General features: G+C 33.1%; 1 protein-coding gene across 2 annotated transcripts; it reads left to right on the forward strand.

The window, feature by feature from the left end:
- The first annotated feature begins 2,670 nt into the window (after positions 1-2,670).
- LOC106131384 (delta-sarcoglycan) lies at positions 2,671-9,477 on the forward strand. 2 transcript variants are annotated; one of them, XM_060944583.1, is made up of 6 exons: positions 2,671-2,886; positions 6,494-6,759; positions 7,302-7,491; positions 7,698-7,890; positions 8,189-8,312; positions 8,525-9,477. In XM_060944583.1, the coding sequence occupies exons 2-6, from the start codon at positions 6,514-6,516 to the stop codon at positions 8,717-8,719; spliced, it is 948 nt and encodes a 315-aa protein (XP_060800566.1). In that variant the 5' UTR covers positions 2,671-2,886; positions 6,494-6,513; the 3' UTR covers positions 8,720-9,477. The 2 variants fall into 2 exon arrangements, with proteins under 2 accessions (XP_060800566.1, XP_013185938.2); XM_013330484.2 differs by having other exon boundaries at positions 2,671-2,829.
- Positions 9,478-20,219: the final 10,742 nt, after the last annotated feature.

The raw sequence follows: 20,219 nt of genomic DNA on the forward strand, positions 1-20,219 counted from the left end.
GCAAGACGCCACCACTCGCCATGCAGACGCGGTTTGATCAAATCCACAAAACTAGTCGAAGCCTTTCACAAACGCATTTTGAATTCATAAACTTCAAATTAAATTTTACAATAAAAATAGACTTAATTCCGGTTCTAAGGCGGTCTCTTTCTATACAGATTATAAGAATCAGTCAAGGGAAAGGCTTGTAAATCTTTTATGCGATGGGCTAGCAAACTATCTCTCAATTTCATCAGTAAACTATGGAGGTCAGGATCATAGTCTTGTGACTAGGCTTTGTCTTTCCCGTAAGATATAAGTCGAAATGTATAGTTATGTTAAATTTAATTATAAAATATACTAAGAACGAAAAGATTTTATTTAAGAATCGCATATCACAAATATTCGTGTTAGTTATCTTATAAGGCAGTTTTACTTGAGCCTGCAGCTAAATACTAAAATAGCTACATGATCGTTAAATATAAAATAGTATTGACATATTTGGTTTTTCCAGCTCAGTCAATTAAATAGATATTGTTTAGTCTAGCAATCGGTCAATGATACCGCAATACAAAGTATATTGCGGTATCATACCTCATTTTCATTAAGGAGTGGACGATTTTATTTTAACTAAGTGCTATTTTATAAAGAAAATAATAAAAGACGAGTCGTACGTCTGGCTCCGGGGAGGGCTACATTATGCAGCATCACGGCGGGATCACGAGGATTGTTTCCTAAAACAGGATTGAGTGAGAGCAGTGCCTGAATTAAACGGGAACACATCACGATACCTACCCATAATAAAAGATATATACGGTACAGAGGTCGGATAATTGTTTATTTCTCTAAAATACTTGGTTCACGGGCAAACATTCTTCGTGAGATAATTTCGCATTGTGCAAATAAAAATTCATTTAAGATATTTTGTCTTTCTTTAATTTACATAGTAGGTAGAGTCATAAGAAGTTTCAGAGTAAACTGGCAAAGAAGATTGGTAAATCCGACAGACTATATAGTGATATTATAAGAGTTTAAATTTTTATTCTTGAAGTAATAATTGTATAAAAAAAATAGAAACAAAGATTACAGCACAGCATCCACTCATAATTTAATGAAATTCTCATAGAGATTTAGTAATGTAACCCTATAACCTATGTAAGTATATTTTCACTACAATAAACTTTGATGGAGTGATTTGACACAGACAAAAGGTTGTCCCATGGCTTCACTTGATAACAAACAAATTTGAAAGAGCCAAGATAGAAAAAAAGTCACAGGATCCTTTATTCTCCCATACTTATCTTAAAAGTGCCAGCGTGCTGTCCCCGGAGGGTTACATTTATCAGCTCAATAAAACTTCCCTGAAAACATTCGGTGACATCCAATATGATTTCATCGCCTTATCCAAAAGGCCCCAAAGACAAGTATCATGAAATATTCTGGTATATTACACGACCTCGCTTTGTTATGGACAGATGTAAACTTTTATGATATGCATTGAAATTCGCTCTTCGTTGCTAGACATTGGTGTTATATGACCATCAAGTATTAAAAACAAGTAGAGTGAAGACCATATGAAGGAAGAATACCTGTTTTGAATCTTATCGGTGTTCATATAAAATTTAATCATACCATTAAAAGATATTTAAAATAAAGGAAACTCATATAAAAAATAAATATATACGTTTACATAATACATTTAAGTTATTTTTTACCTACGCCTAAACTTCCAGACTGTGTCTTTTAGAAAAGAAAGGAAATTCAAACTTGCTGGAAAAATACGCATACCTTATAGATATTTGATAGAAGAGACATTACAGACATAACAATGCTGAACCTATGAATTATTGACAGTTTACAATTTCAAACCCCTAAATTGCGACTGTGAAGGCAAAATATAAATACTCGAACATGTTTGAACACACTGAAACCGATATACGAGTAAATGGGCATCAAAGATACGACACATAAAATGGCGATCGGCAGAAAAACCTTTCGATTTTGTTATTTTAAACAAACTAAAGTTATATTTGAAATTCAGTAACTACAACTGTCACATCTCAATCGATTCATATAAATTCGTTTATGACTACTTTAAGTTGGTGACGTTATGACAAAGGTTTGACTCGGGACGTTTTGTTTTCAATTATTATATTTGTGCGATACCAGCTTCCACCTGTATCTACATTCTACATGTTTTAAAAATTTTAACACAATAAATTTTTAAGTGTCAAATAAAACATATGAAAAAACATAGAAAAAAGTACATTCTTGCATATAAAAAGTAAGGAATGAGAAAAGGAAGGGAAATACATTTCCGCTAAAAATCCTTCCTTTTCCTAGACAATTGACATAAACATCAATAAATCAACAATTGAATCCAGTTAAATTCTTGATAATATAAAAATGTTTGCATAATGTGTAAGTAACAAAACGAAATATAAATTCCCAGAGAAACATCAGCGTTCTAACCAAAGGATGTTGTTAACAAGGTCGCATAAACGTTAAATATTAACAGGTCTGTATGAAGGTGTCAGTTAATGACACGTTAACGTTAACTAGAATTTGTAATAGAGGGGAGCCCAGCTGTATCCAGAGCATTCCCGAGTTATGTCCCGCGCGAGACAGGCGCCTGATTAAAAATGCAGTATTTCAAAACGAGGTGGATTCAGCACCGGCGTCGCTGGCGCACCATGCTGCCAGTGTTATTGTGACGCTCCAGCCGGGAGCTTGTCCCCGCTAATTCGCGATGCATTTCCAATCATCGATTATTAACATCATTAAGTAAAAAGTAGTTTAACTATGTGATTCTGTGGAACACTCAGTGATAATATCAAGCAGGGATAAATAGTAAATATTTAGTTGTGTAATTGCTGCATGCTAATGATCTCTCTTCCAGCTACACTAGTGGGTGTCATTCATTCATTTACCCAGTTTGTAAATTGGACCGAAGGCCTGTGCGATCTCTTTATTTTTAAACCAACGCCATCAGATCGATCGTCGTACCTACTGACATTCATAAAACAGAAACGCGGCCAGCGAGAGACAGGAACGCTGCAAACGTCGGTATTTTATTTACGTGGAGAGCACAACGATACCCGTTTCGCTTCTATTTTCGCACTATATCGTTTATTATGAGGGCCGACGGCGTGGCATGGGCACACTGAGGGAGTCGCGCAGGCCACTCCACTGCCTGATATTATATTCTGGAGCACGTCGCCTCGCCTCGCGCTAGATATTTCGAGTGTTGCTTCTACCACCTATGAATTTATCTAGTCTCAGTCATAGAACACGCCGGGCGCAGCCGCCCGCATCGTTAAATTAATCTTTAAAAGGATTAAAATTAAAAGTACTCTACCAAGGCGACGCGTCACAGGTGTATTTAATGTTTGAGGGATTTAATCTTCAGCTCTATTAATTCAAATATTTAATTCTTGGTATTTCAAAAATCGCGAATACTGCTGTAATAATATATTCATCAAAATATAACTAATATAGAAGGTAATTATTAAAATACAAGCACTGAAATGAGTGGACACGAAATTAAGCATGCACATTTAATATGATTTAATATGTGTTAATTAGTTTTTCTACTCACGTTTGTTAGTTAAATATAGAATAATTTAGTTGATTAGATTTTAGTATTGCCAATGCACTGTGAGTTCTAATGACATACACATACACATACACACGATCACGTCTACATCCCTTGCGGGGTAGACAGAGCCAACAGTCTTGAAAAGACTGAATGGCCACGTTCAGCTATTTGGCTTAATGATAGAACCGAGATTCAAATAGTGACAGGTTGCTAGCCCATCGCCTAAAAGAGGAATCCTAAGTTTATAAGCCTATCCCTTAGTCGCCTTTTACGACATCCATGGGAAAGAGATGGAGTGGTCCTATTCTTTTTTGTAATAGTGCCGGGAACCACACGGCACTAATGACAAATTAATAAAAAATGGATTAAGTATGAGTGTACGACGACATATATGACAGACCACGCACTATAACACTTAATACTTCACATTTGTTGGCCATAAATAAAAATATATTAAAATGTAAACTTATTACTTATAGTTTGAATTTCCCCTTAGCCACAATATAGCCTGATTTTTACTTACGGCTCTAAGTATAGCCTATTGTGTCCACGTGAAAGGCTAAAGTTACCTAGGTAGCTCTCACAGAATAGAGTCTGGCTTGTCTATCTTGTTAAATACAAACGTTTTAGGACGGAATACCAGTTTATCTAAAAAAGAAACAAAAAATTTAGATTCCAGAAATAACTCTAAAATAGCCAGAGTTCGTTGAACCACAAAGTAAATTTATTGGTCGCGTCACACGATTTATCACTTTATTTGCTAATTTTGTCCGAGTTACTAGACTTCCTCACCAATGCACTTTGAATTCATTACATTTGGTTTCTATTTTGAGAGAAGGTCCTATTGTATTTATCTTAGCATAAACTTTCAAATTCGATCTAATGTGATACGTAAATATTATTTGCATTTTAAGATATTTCAGCACATTCCAACCTGTAAAACCATAACAAATGACGAACGATGGATTTGTTGCCAACTGCAAAAGTTTTGTTGTTTATTGTTAAGTAATGTTTCTATTTTGATTGCGATTGTCACTAAAACAAAAATAATAATATGGTGCCACAATTATTTAATATACAAAAGTTTAACGAACATTCATTTCCAGTTTGCAGCAATGGAAAGCACTGTTAGCATACTCACGAATACATATTGATACTTAATTAATTCTAAAATCCGCAAGAATAAATTAGCTACACTAAATTAGATCTTAGCATTACTAGTTTATAATGCCAAGCAATATTATAAATGAGAAAGCAAGTTTATTTGTTTGTTTGCTGTCTCTTCATGCGTTACGAGTATCTACAGAACCAATCTTCTTGAAATTTTGCGTATATATAATTGATAGTCTGGAGATGGACATAGGTTACTTTTCATCCCGATTAAAAGTAGGTACATGATGATTTCATGATGATCAACTTTTACCGGGGTAAAAACTATACGGCGCAAAATTAGTGTGTATAGGTCGCATTAAATAAAATATTTTTCACTTTTGACAAACAACAATATTGTCTCTCGGTCCAGCTCGCATGAATATAGCTTAAATAACGTTAAATATTTAAGACAGGAGTATGAAACGTCGGGTTAATAACATTATTATAAACGATAACGCCTGTACGTTTCGGCAACAGCAAAACAGTATTTCATCGTATGTGACTGTGACATTGTTATGAACGCCATTCTGCCTATTTAATGGGTATTTTTGAAAAGCCCTGTGTTATATTCATTAGTGATGCTCGTTCTCGTTGTCGCTGGCATAAAATAAGCAGAGAACAGAATAAACTAGAAGGAGAGCTTCCTCCAGGAATAACGTTAATTATACCATGCTAAAATGAAGAATGAATAATATTTAAATAAACTTTTATACTACGTTATTGACATGGACCATTTTCAAATATAAGAAAATATGAATAATTACATTGAAAATAAAACAACAGGAGTATGATTGGGTTATTAAGGAAAAATCATCAAATCACAAATGTTTTCATTAAATGTTCTTGTCCAACAAATAAATTGTTTTTTAACCCCCACTTTTATTATACACCTATAAGTTCTATCACTTTTCTTCATATTTGAATACATATTACAAATGATTTACTCTTCTTCCCTTTCCTTATTCTATACCCCGTTCATTAGTGCACTACACTGCGCTTTATCCGTTAGTTTTGTCTCGCTCTTGCCCTGTTTTTATTCAATTACATTACATGCCAATTAATTGGAAAATCATATTGGAAAATTCCAATGCGTACTCAACATTTTTATACTTCAATCCTGTCGTGTTCCTACGTAATATTTTGACTGAAATATTACAAAAATACGTAATTGTAATAAATTAATGGACAGATTTAAGCTTTTGAGTTTTTCATTTTAAAAACAAATGACTAATTCATATATCTTCCTGCAAAATTTACTATATAATAAAACGCGTTTGATGCTGAAAACAAGCGTATCTTGGGGTACAATTGTAACATTATTCCGCTATAAAACACAAGAAACATTTGTTACAAGTGCACGTATCGCGAATCTAAGCTAGATAGCATCCGAGGTTGCAGGCCCCTGGGCGCTAGCGTGTGGCGGCCAACATCTTAAAGCTATCGGTTTTACATAAGTCTTTCTTTGTTGTTTAAAGCCACGGACAAAGGTAAAACGTCCGATATTATCAAAAACTTTTATTCGCTCGAATATCATATTTCTTTGTCGTCTGGATGGGACTTTGTAAATCGTTACTTTCTTACTATAAGTTAACGTTTGATAATATTTTTTTTGGGATTTCTTCAATTTAATGCAGTTTGATAAGATAGTCTATATGATGTAAGAATTTTTTTATCTAAAACTAATATGACGCCCTGTCGATAACACATCGTCGATAGACAAGAGTTTAATTAAAAACTTTGAGTAATTGCTATTTTTATTTACAGGAATATATTTTTATAAAGCAATGAGCGTCGAGGATACGTCTGCAAGTACGGGTATTATACATGGATGGGGTTGTACTCCCACGGGAGACCCGCCGCCCGCCGCAGTCTCTTCTACGGAAACAAATGCCTCCAAGTGTGTCCCAACAGTTTTGTTAAGAGGATGGAGAAGAACTGCTTTATATGCCATCATAGTTTTCCTCATGATATTAGTATTCTTAAACATAGCACTAACGCTTTGGATAATAGGCACGTTGAAATTGAGCACGGTAAGTTTTACCGCGAGCGTTCAATATACATTTCGTTTATCTTTGCACACCCACTACCCAAGAGTCAGTTATTCAAGTAAACAAGAAGATACCGCTCTCGTCTGTCCCTAATACCAACAATAACAATGGTACATGTATATCATCACGTCTATATCCCTTGCGGGGTAGACAGAGCCAACTGTCTTGAAAAGACTGAAAGGCCACATTCAGCTGTTTGGCTTAATGATAAAATTGAGATTCAAATAGTGACAGGTTGCTAGCCCATCGCCTAAAAGAATAATCCCAAGTTTATAAGCCAATCCCTTAGTCGCCTTTTACGACATCCATGGGAACGAGATGGAGTATACCATTATTTTTTCTATTGGCACCGGAAACCACATAATAATGGTAAAAACCTAAATACCTAGGCAATCTAGCCCATCGTTTGTTGCAAAGTGCTGACTCATTTAGTTACTTTTTAAGAAATACACGGGAATTGTACTCTTACTCGTATACACAAAGGTACAACACTCAAAGATTATAATTTTATTTATATTTTTCAGAAAGGAATTGGGCCAATAAAAATAATGAACAATGGTATCCAGTTTGAAGGACAGGCGTGGATGGCGGACCAACTGATAGCATCCACAATCAGCTCACAGACGAGCCAACCTATCACGTTGCATTCCTATCGAAACTTTTCAGTACTGGTGTCCGATCCCAAACATATGGAATTTGCGAAACTTGTAATAAGTTAGTTTTATTTTCATTATGAAATTACTGTTAGTCAAAGTAAGACTTTGTCATTGTAGTAACAAGCTTAGCATACATCAAATACGCCGAGGTCTTTCCCCGAGGAGTAAGCATACTTCTTCCACAACGTACATGAAACGACAACTTAACCAGCAATGTTCTATGTCGATTTCTGCTATGAAAATATTTAAGTTTTTCTTTTTCAGGACGAGACAGCATAGAATGTAATGGTCGCAATTTCGACGTTCGCGATGGCCGAGGGAACAGCATTTTCTACGCTTCACGGGACGAAGTGAGGGTGTTTGCTGACTCCCTGGCGGTAAACGGTGAAGGGGGGATCACGGTGCCATCAGCTGTGCAGGCGCCCTTGGTGCGAGCGCCCCCTGGGTCCGACCTACAGTGAGTTTTTCTTGAACACTCCAGTTTATGTTATATATAAAATTTATGATGAATAGAAATACTCACATACCCCTATAGTCTTATCTTTTGATTATAAAGAATAAGAGAAAATGCTGGTTATAATAATACAGCGCAAACTTATAGTCTCTTGTTTTGCCATTTACTCGTATGTCAATTAAAACATTTTTCATTTAACCAGTGAAATATTCATAAATACCGGTAATTTTTTCGATATACGGAAACATAATCTTTTGAAATGAAGTTACGGTATCTCAATTTATGGCATGTATTATTTTAGATTGGAGTCATTAACAAGGCAGTTATACTTGAAAGCGCCTCAGTTAATAAAATTTGATAGTAGAGCGGGCAGCATAGACATAACTTCACACAGCGATGTGAAATTAAACTCTGTCGTTGGAGCGGTAAGTTTATTTCATTTTATATTAACATCCGCTTTATTTTGTTTAAATGCTCTTTAATTTAAAAGTTTCTTTTTATAAGTTTATAGCTCTTTTCTTTTTTATTTTACGTACCTTTCTATTAATCCTGAATGGCTAAAAAGTCTACTTTAAAAATTGTCAATTAATAACGATTACGGTAATTTTGAAGAAAATATAAATAAAATGTCTTTCAGATAAAAATCGATGCCGCCAACATTATAATAAGTAACATGACAATAGGAACGGTTACAAAAAAGCAGGAAGGCAAAGCACAAAAGAATATTTGGGCCAAAAAGGTATATCAGTTGTGCGCATGCGACTCTGGCAAACTCTTCCTCGCTGCGCCTGACGCCCTCTGCGAGAGTCCTGACGAAGAACTGTGTCGATGATGAACCCTTTTAATTCTATTTAAAGAAATTTCAGCACTGATATCATTAGTATATTAAGCTCACTTTGGTGCCAAATTAGGAAAATAAATAAATTAAAGAATAAAGTTATTTCACAATAAAATCAGTTATTCTCTGTGTTCAGTGGTTTTCGCTATTGTGATAACATAATCATTCTTTATTTCGTTGAAGAAAAAATTTATAAATTGGGTTACTCTCTTTTACGAATATCGTAGATTTTATTCGAATGCTTCCAAAACATGAGCATCGTGGCCACTATACGATCTTCTGTAGAAAAAAAAAATCTGTTTTATTGTTATTTATCTGATAAATTATTAAAAACTTCTATTTAATTGATATCACTGTTGATAAGAAGTGTACTTTTATTGATATTGAGAGTAAATTTCAAAACAATACGTTTAAGTTTATTCTACTTACAACCAAATTATAAATTATTCTGTTCAATTTTATTGTGATCATGTAGAAATAATAAATCAAAGCCTAATTAATAAGTTATATAATCTCATCACAGTATTTTTCAAAGCAAACTTACCATATGATTCAATATATTCTTGAAAATGATATGATGAATAGTCATAAAAAAATTATTATAAAGTGGTAATTTTTTAAGAATAAGAACATATTTCGTCAGAAAAGCTTTACTTTGATAATTATAATTCTACATAGTCATTAATATTTATTTCTGTTATTCAGTTTTTTTTATGGCTAATTCCAAATTCTTTGATTTCAGTGATTAGAATAAATTGTCAAATCCTAAGTAAAGTGCTAATAAGTGCAACTAGCTTAAATCTGGCCTTTTTATAATTTCGTTCTAAATTTCAAACTAATCTTTTCTGAATGAGTAAATGACTTATGTATTTATAACATTTATTCTTGTTGTAGTAAATAAAATGTTAAAACATTAAAAGGCGTGTAACTAGAAGTTTTATTCGACTGATCTTTGTGAGGTTTTTACTGGCGGATGCGGCTCTCGCAATCAATCTTGGTGTAACCTCAGGTCGTGACCCCTGACCAGTGTTACCAGTGGAAGGCACCTTGATTGAAACCACTACAAGTATTTTGTTGCCAGTTTTTTCACTAACCAACTAGTAAAGCCTGTGAAAAAGGAGTGAAATATAAAAATGTTTTTACTATAATTATATGCTTTTGTGCCGGTGTTGGTCTATGCGCATCTTCCCTTAAAACGGGCCTGCTCAAATAATTATGGTGAAAACAATTCTCTATTACATGAGAATGGTTTACAAGTTGGTAAGCGTTTTTTTTTATCTATAATTTTAATAATTTTATGCTTTAATTTATAAAAGCTTGATTTTGTCATCATCATCCTCTTGACGTTTGTCTCAGTGGCAGTGGCGGTGTAATTTTTTTTCTTAGGAAGGATCCTAAGAAAAAAATTACACCGTAGCGGGTAAATACTACTCTCGGTAGTAGGTAGATCTGATCTCCTGGACCATGTTAAAATAATATGGGAAACTAACTCATCTTCAAAAAGAATTTAAGAAAAGTTTTTTTTTAGTAAGTAGTGAAGTTCAGTTGTTCCACCAATGAAAATCGCTTATTTCTTAGGTAGTCTCTTATCCACGACGATAAGAGAGATCATATTATAATTAACCAGGAACCACACGGGAATAATTATAGTTAAGATTTTTATAAGACTAATCTTTTTTAGTGTCCCACTCACGACCGAAGCTCTTCACAATCAATCTTGGTGGTTGTGACCGCTAACCAGCACTGCCAGTGCATGTCACCCTAATTGAAACCGCTGAGAGTATGTTTTGTAGCATTTTTTGTTGCTAAAAAAAGTATTTACTTGATAACTTTTATATATCAAAAAATTGCATGGGTACAAAGAAAATATTGAATTGAATCGGTAATATTATGATAGTTTTACATAAATTATTGTAATAAAAGAAAATAATAATTCATACTAAAATTCAAAGAAAAATTGTTTATTTTTATATATGGTAGGTATAAATGGTTCATTTATTCACATAGCAAACATTTTCTTTTCTTTCATGCCGCGTAAAACATCAACGACTCTATTTATTTGCTAACCCTTTTACTTACGATCAACCAAGACAATCGTCTAAAAAATATAAAGTATAAAAACTTTACATTTAAAGTTCAATGAAGATAGAATATACTAAAAAATAATAATATACAGAAAAATATACTAAATAGCTTAAGAAAAAGTAAAGCTGTTAAATAAAATAAATTAATCTAAATAACACATTGATTCTGTACAAGAAATAGATAGGTACCAAGAATCGATCTTCGCTTAGAAATCCATTGGGCGTTATCTAAATAAAGTTATTTCGTATTCTAAAACCTCCTCAGCTGGCCTGCACAAAAATGTCCAGTGAGGAGTTGGACGACTCGTCCCCATTATGCAGATGAGGGCACAGGTGCAGGTTATGTGGCTGAGCCGTACAGTATAAAAACTTCCATGAACAAAACGACCCTCACTATTTCTAAGTGATATACATCGCCTATTTGGTACAAAATCAATGTCAAGAACAGTTAGATTACTGAAAATTAACAGAAACTGAACATCACTGAACAATTACATGTAGATAACAATGAATCATCATAGTAACTTACTTTTTAGATCACCAATATGCTTTTGGTACTACTCTACAAGTACATCGACTATCAGGTTATAAAATCACATACCATTATAAATTCAGCTCAATCATTCATGTAAATTACATAGTAGCGTGAAATTATGAACATCAATAAATAGTGAGCGGCGATCTATTTCAGCTAATTATACCACCAGTATCCTAACATAAACTCCGCGAGTTAAGTGCAAAGCATCAGATAGTGATAAATTGGGACATTTTGTTGTTCTCGCATGACAAATTCGGTTGTTAAAGCCACCTGCCGGCAATACCTGTCTGCGCTAGTGTTCGCAAAATGTACCCACAGTGTAGTAGTCTCATCAATTATTTATTATTTTATCAGATATTAATTTGTCTTTTAAAGATGTTATAATTCACATTAAATATCACAGATTATCGAAACTCGATGTAAATTAATACTTGTAGGTTATCTACATTACGTTTGACGACAATAAAGAGATCATAATTCTTATTTATTTTCTTTAAGCGTAACTCACTCAAATCACTGAGTATCGGAATCTTACCCACTTCAATCATTTGATTCGTAAGATTTGTTGGTGCGTTTGGAAATAATAATACTGATTCACGCTTTATTTTGGAATCATTCATATTGAGAGATCTAAGATTCTTCACCTATAATAATAACCTGCTTACTTATTTCCGTTAATAGTATCTTATTCAGCTTCGCTGCTGGAGGAATTTTAAGAAATAATAGAAAACTACATTAATCCTGAAAGTTTCTATTTGTTTAACTAGCATAAACATTAATATAACTTTCTACAGCTACAATAACGTACGAACATAATGTTTTGTAACAACAAAAATAAAGATAATTTGCACAAGCGAATAATTTCAGCCTTTATATAAGGAACACAATGAGCGGAATGTAATTTTAATTTTATTCTTACAAGTTTCCCTCACCTGCCGCCGTGCGCTTTATCATAATCACGGCGGCGTGATAATCCCGCGCGACCACGAATGAAGAGAAAACGACACACGGATTATTTTTTCATGTTTTATCCTTATCAAACATTTTAACACGCTGCTTGAAATATTCGTACTCATTATTTTGTAATTTTACTAGTATTGCGTTATTTTAATAATGATTTTTGTTTAATATTCAAAAGAGATTAATAAAGCTGCGCTCAGATTTTTGAAGTTCATGTTTATCTAATCAAATGTCAAAAACAAAATAATTTATAAATTTGTCCTATCCAAACCTGACTGCGGCTGTAAATGTGTATCGTCTACTGTGTAACGTAGGCTCTTCCTTGTGTCAAAGTTTTTAAAATCAAAACAATTAAGGAATCTCATTATTCTTTACCTAGTTTCATTAATATTGTAGGATCAACCTAATGTTTTCGTAATTAGAATCAACAAATAACGGTATGAACAATAAATCACTTACAAGACGTCAATCAAATACAATTTTTCCGGTTGTTGTTTAGAAAAATGTCTATCAGTCTTACTTAGTAAAATTACTTTGAGAAGTTTGTTTACTGTGAAGGAAAGGACGGCTCAGGTGACGGTAACAGTGGACAAGTTATTTTATGATAAAATGTTAATTTTTTACAAAATACTTAATTCACTTGAGAGTTATAGTTAGTTAATGTGGATGAAGCGAAGGAAGTATGCAGAGATCGTGGCAAGTGGAAAGAGGTAGTCTCTGCCTACCACTCCGGGAAAGAGGCGTGATTTTATGTATGTATGTATGTATACTTAATTCAATCTTTTAATATATTGGTATTGTAAGACAAGTTGACACTTGCTTTGTCGGCATTAAACGCCAATCCCCGTTTGTGAACCTGCCGAGTTGCCTGTTATTGTGGAATGTTTCACCTGCAAGCCTGCAATCCCAACAAGTAATAACATTTACACGAGGAAAACTCAAACGTCGAACTATTTGCACATTTGTCCTGAAATGGAATTCCTTTGTTACGCGATTTATAAATATTGTATGAATGATATGACAAAGAAAGCGGGGATACAATTTTGACTATGTAAATGTTGTGATGTATTGAAAAAGCTGTAAAACAGAATAAACTTGGGATCTACAAAGTGAGCGAGTGAAACGGAACTATATATCGCGAGAGCGGAAACTCGTAAATGTTTCAAATTAATCAGGGCAAGACTACAATCGGCTCATTTGCATTTATACGAGACTGCGCGCTCGGTCAAACCGCATCAATTCCTAAATGGGTATAGACCACGCTGCCTGGAATCAAAGTCATCTTCTACACAATGCCATCCATAATAATTTTTTTATAAACTTTTCTCATTCTCGTTAATATGTTATGTAAATTCTTTTATACCTTTCATTATATTTCATGCTTAGTTGAATGAAATACAACAACAACAATTAGTACCTTATTTAAATTTTATCCTTATAAGTAAAACAAGTACTACTACAAATACTTCGAACTCGTTATCTTGTATTCATGCTCATTCACATTATTCTTTAACGATATAAAATATTTTCAATTAACTATTGAACTTATGTATTTAATTAATATGCCGCATAAGATTTTCTTTATTTTTTTTAATGGGATAATGAGAGGTCAAACGCACTCAAATTATTATAAAAAAGAAAGAGTCATCTTTTACGAATTACTATTATTAATAAATAACTATTATTATCTTGTTTCTATGTAATATATAGACAGCCTCTGTGGCGCAGTGATAATACGCTTGTCTGTGACACAAGAGGTCCCGGGTTCGAATCCCGGTCAGGGCATGATGAGAAACGAACTTTCTCTGATTGGTCTGGGTCTTGGATGTTTATCTATATACGTATTTATTATAAAATATAGTACCGTTGAGTTGGTATCTCGTAACACAAGTTTTAAACTTACTTCGAGGCTAACTCAATCTGTGTCTTTTGTCCTGTATAATATATTTTTTTTATTTATCTAGGTTAGTTCAAATTTATTTTTACTTATTGATACAACACATAACAAAGAAAGTCAGACGATAGTCGCTAGATATGTGTATGAAGGTAATATATCTAAGTCAACATATCGCTTGCATGTCAAGTTAACACGGTTGATCTATATAATTTGATACGGGAAGCCACTTCCCACAATAGTGATTAGATAATCTCTTAATAGCTCCCAGCTAGACTAGTTACCTGCAGCTGCCTATCTCGATTTCAAGTTTAATTGGCCGCGAATCACTATCTCAAGTAACAACTCCTATAATACAATCGTTAACGTAAAAAGTGATTCTAAGGGAAATAAATATTGCAATTTGTCAATAAAAAAGAAGCTGGAAAAGAAATAATTATGTGAATTGTTTTAGCTTTATGCCAGGTAATAATGTAATACCCGTAGACTTATTTTTCGATAAGATACTTTATGTTAACGATACAGCCATTATTCTGTTAGGCTCTATTTAATTTTTAGGTATTTATTCAAAACTTTACTACATACTTACTAAAAAGGCAAGCGATCAGATTCAAACGACTCCAATTCGTCACGGTCTTGTTACGCCGAACACTTATTGAAACTGCTCTTAAGTGTTGTCCTTTTATGTAGGTACTCCATAAATGTTTGATAGGGCCATCTCGGGAAATCTCTGTCTCCATTCGCAGAGGGTCTGCAGTCAAATAAAACTGGAATCCCAAATATTATTCCGCGACATTTTCCCTGTTCCTTCGATGTGAACTTTTATTTTTATGCTCTTACGAATTCTTATCACAAGAGAAACACACTCTCGGAAAGCTTCTGACATACAGGCTTAAATCCTTTACCCCGACGAAAGTACTTTGGCTGAGATAACGTGTTCAGTCATCTCCGTAATACTAATAGTAAATCTGTTTTACAGAATCCTTCTATTTTTCTCTGTATTTGCACATCTACGATCACAGTACTCTTTTATTTTTTAAATATGCATAATCCAGTTGAAAGTTGTGGGAATATTAAAAAAACACCTATGATATTCTTGAAGGGCTTTTTCATCTCTGTCCCAAATTTCGTCATAATCGTTTATAATATATACTATTTAGCATGATATCAGCAACATTAAGAATGATTTTCATATTTTAAAGTTATGTAGCCTAAAATAACCAAATAAAACTGGACAAGTGGCCTTGGATAGGAACCGTTTGCTTTTCATTGAAGAAGGCAGCACTTTACTACTATCGTACCTGCACTATTTATATTGCAACAGTTTTACACTACGTACTACAATGACTTAGTACAACATAAAAGGTAGATGTGGTAGACATACCTATTACAGATTTGGTATTATTTTCATCTGCGTTTGCTTTTTATTAGATTCTCCGTTATCTCAATGCCATCATTAAGTCATACAGCTGAAATTGGCCTGAGTCTTTTCAAGACTGTTGGCTATATCTACCCCGCATAACGTGATTATATTAATACTCATAAAAAAAACTTCCCATAAAAACTCATAAAAACAAAAAATCAACGGTCCATTTTTTGAGGAATTTCCAGCAGACATACATATGTTTTTGACGTCGTCTACCTCATATTAGTATGCCATGCCACAATAACCGAAGTCGAATCACAAAAGATTTCCGGAACGCGACTTGCACAAGGGATGAAAGCCAACATTGTGTAATCAGAAGGGTCGCAATCTCACCTCACCCCGCCCGCTGTGTCGAACACAGCTTCATCAACAAGGGCTCTTTCCACTCATTGTTAAATTCCGTTAAACTAATCTTACCCTATTCTTGAATGACATGAGTCAACTAATTTAGAGTCTTGGATGCTTATCTATATGTGTACTTATTACAAAATATAGTATCGTTGGGTTAGTATCTCGGAACACAAGTTCGAACTTACTTCGAGGCTAACTCAATTTGTGTAATTTGTCGTATTATATATAGTAGTGGTCGTATATATCAATTTATTTATTCATTCATTCATGTATTTATAATTATTTATTATTTACTTTAAGAAGTTTGGTTTTACGACCGTTAGATATATCTAATTTTGGAAAATCTATTGTTATTGTACGAACGAAGTAACAAACGAATAGGCAAATTAGTATGTAGTTCGTTAAATTTAAATTGTTAATTTATTTGCCTATTTTAAAAAGTTATAAAAAAGCGTAACATTAAAATAAACAATTTTATTTAACTTATTTTTCTTAACGGCCAGTGAGCTTTACAGTGCCTATAAAATAACTTCATTAATTTCTCCTATTACCAATTTTACTAAATATCTTTGTCAAAGTGGAATTGAAGAAGTACCTAAAGGCGTAGGCACCAACTACATCATTGTTTTAAAATTATTCTTACTTGTAATGCTTACAAATTCTATTTAAATATATGTATATCTATCTTCTATTAAGATAACCACCAGTGTAGGTATGTGACTTAATTTCCTCAAAATACGCTCGTCATTAGTACATGTCAAGAATAACGAGAACGCATGGACGAATGTCACGATACGATGCGCTGACAAAATATTTATATCTCACCATCACGAGTTCCCATCAAATCGTACCAAGGAATACCGAATAAATATTCATGTTGTTATATTTCTTCACGTATGTTTGCTCTATCGAATATTTGTGCAAATGCCTTGATGGGTAAAGGCGCGACTTACGACACAATATTGCGGGAGACGTTCATGCCACACTGCGCACACTTCAAGGAGCGCCGCAATAGTTTCGCGTTTGAATTTCTTGAACAAACGTTATTACTGCTCCAATGGTAAAATGTTCCACTGAAACAATTCACAATAGGGGAACTCCGATGTCAAAGGGAAAGAAGTCTGGCACACTTCGACTTACGAATTTAAACGCATCTATCCAAATGCGCAAAGATAAAGTTTTGGTGAAACATATTTCAGTAGAACAAATATTGTCATTTAACGGAAACGTTAAAATAAGTAGTAGTACTTATTACTTTTAAACTATTATCATTATTTATTTTGACATAATGTGTACTTACTTATAAATATTCTACTTATCCCTAAATATCTGCTTATAAAAACTTTGTCAATATTTTTTCAGGGCTCGTAAACATATGGTCTTATATCAGACTCCTCACCTATGTAAAAGCCAGCGTCTGAATTTAGATACAGACAATATCTACTTAAATAAATTGTAGGTACCTACAGGAGTTAACTTAAATTTACCCATAAAATAAATTAACGATTTGAACTCCATTGAATTGCAGTTTAAAACCTTAATGGAGCTAATTATACTGTGAATAAAGCTAAAGGAACGAGTTATAATATCTACCTATAATACAGCTGCGGGCAGTAATTAAGAATTCTAAATAACTCTTTGTGACTGCGTTAACTACCTAAGACGCATTTAAATTTTACTCGCTTTTACCTTGTTATATCTAGACACTCTGTTTAATATTATTATGTGACTTCTATTATCATAATATCAACTTTTAATAACGTAAACCAAAATAAAAAATATTGAAATTATCTAAAGCATTAATAAAAAAGTGGAAAACTTCACTTCAATAAGTTTGGAGCTGAATTTATAATCCTCTTCTTTAGCTCTTTTCAACTATTTTGGTGTAGACTTCATTCAAATTGTTTCATTTCAAAAATTCATCATATTGTACTGAACATTTGCATAGGATGAATATATATTTTTATAAATTTAAGTAGATAGTGTAGGCATTACTATTGTAATAACACTTTTTATTTTGTAGGACATTTCTTACTAAACATGTAAAATTATATTTTTTCGTATTTTTGTTAAAAATTATTAGACATTTTTGTAACACATACTCATCATATAAGTCTTGGTTTATGATACTTGCATAGATAAGAATTTATTAAAACCACAAAGGATTTTTTAATCTGGTTTTATAACTTTGCAGATTAATAATATCGCGCTTTGAATTTTTAATGAAGACGTGTTTCGTCCCAGTGGCAAATTATTATTTTTATCTATATTTTTTTCTAGTCAAATTCTTTTTTCAAGCTTTTAAAACTAAATAGAATGCATGCAATGCAAGATGTTGACACAACATTCCTTAGTTTCAAATATGATTGAAGGTTTCAAATCCAAAATAGCATTTCTTTTATCTTATGTATATAATTCCTATTTATGAATATTATGGCCAAAATATTAAGAATTGTGGCCAAATTGTGTAATAGCGAGGGAGACCTCGTAACGATATCCGTGGGCACGTAGCTAATGCGAAAAGGGCTCATTACATCGTGTTGACACCGACAAATGTCCTTTTACATATTCTCACTGAGATCCCGAAGATTGAGCCATGAAATTGAAAACGATCCCTTTGAAGAAATTTATTCAAGGCACGAACTGCTCTCCCACTCTGCGGAGGAGATTTGCTCGTTTATTTTTATGAAATTATTCAAGTAACACTCATTTTTTGTCATAGCTAGGTTTCAATAAAACATCTTTTTCATTAGTGTTTAAATTGTCCGGATATGTTAGTACCTACGCAAGTCGTATGATTGTTTGAATGCTTTTTCAAATACTCATAAAAATATTTTTATTTGTCATTCTCTTATAGCAATAAGTGTATTTTAGTAATTAGATAATACTAGCTGTTGCCCGCAACTTCGTCCGCGTAAATTTCGAATTTTTCGGTGTAAACTTATTTGCAGGCAAACTCATGCCTTGAGTTTATTCAAATGACTATAACTTTTTTTTTAGTGAACCGATTTTGATGAAACAAACTTTTAATTTTTTTCTGAGTTAAAACAAAGCAATTGGTGAAAGTTTTGAAAGGTGGAGATAAGCGTGATCATACATACATACAGACAGACAAAAAAAAAATTTGCCTTCTTTTATTTATTCTAAGTGTCCCTCTATCCATTTCAGTCAAAAATTCAAAGTGTACAGACAAATTATTTTTACCGTTTTATTATATGTATAAATATATTTCAGAAACGGAATTATTTTACTATAGACCCAAATATATATAAATCAATCAGATAAAACTCAACCCGTTGACACTCAACCTCATAAATTATTCAGCGCAAACTTTCGAAAAGAATTTCACGAACTTCACAACAGTAAAATCTGTGAAAAGTGCTCACAACTATTTTAAGCTTTAAACTTGCATTTAAGTTGAAAATGAATTATGAATCGGAATTGAAAAGATGTTTAAGTTGAACTCCCGAAGTTAGAACACTAGGACAAATCTCTATTATCTATTCACTGCTTTCTTAAGGATTGGGATCTTATAATAACCAATAGAAAGAATATAATGGAATAAAGAATTTTTAGTATAGCCGTTGAGTATTTTATGGACTAGACCTAGGTGTGCAATAAAGTAAATTTAAAATACTCATCTTCTTAGCGTGTCGACTCCATCAAATTATATTTGCGAAGACTTATAAATAAATAAATATAAACGGGACAGATTTCACACTTATATGTATGTCGCTACTCATTTGGAAAAACACTATTAAGTATTTATTGTCTAATCTACTTGTTTATTAGTTAGAACAGTTTATTTTTTGTTTACAGATCTTGTTTATCATAAGTGTGTAAATGTTAAAATAGATTCATTTGTCACACAATAAACTTGTTCATGTCCGCCGCTCAATTTATATGGCGAGTTGAACAACTTTTGTACTTTTTCACCCCGCTTGCCAACCACACGTTCTCTATTACTCGAAACTCCCGCTCTCCATTATCTCTGCGACCGTATTTGTTTTAAATTTCCTACCGTTTTTTTTCGTCCAAAATACGCATTGAGTTTCAGTGTATATTTAGTGCACTGACTGCGAAACAAAACTGTAGAACCGCGTTTTTCATTTTAAGCGACAAAAGTTAGTAAAACATTCCTTGTCGACTTTTTGTTATGAGAGTTCCGAAAATGTTCCGTAACAATAATTCGGAAGCACATTTCTTCCCGCCCTTTAACGTCATAACTGGCGCGTAATGAC

The sequence above is a fragment of the Amyelois transitella genome, chromosome 6, assembly GCF_032362555.1.
Source record: "Amyelois transitella isolate CPQ chromosome 6, ilAmyTran1.1, whole genome shotgun sequence".
NCBI classification, from domain to species: domain Eukaryota; kingdom Metazoa; phylum Arthropoda; class Insecta; order Lepidoptera; family Pyralidae; genus Amyelois; species Amyelois transitella.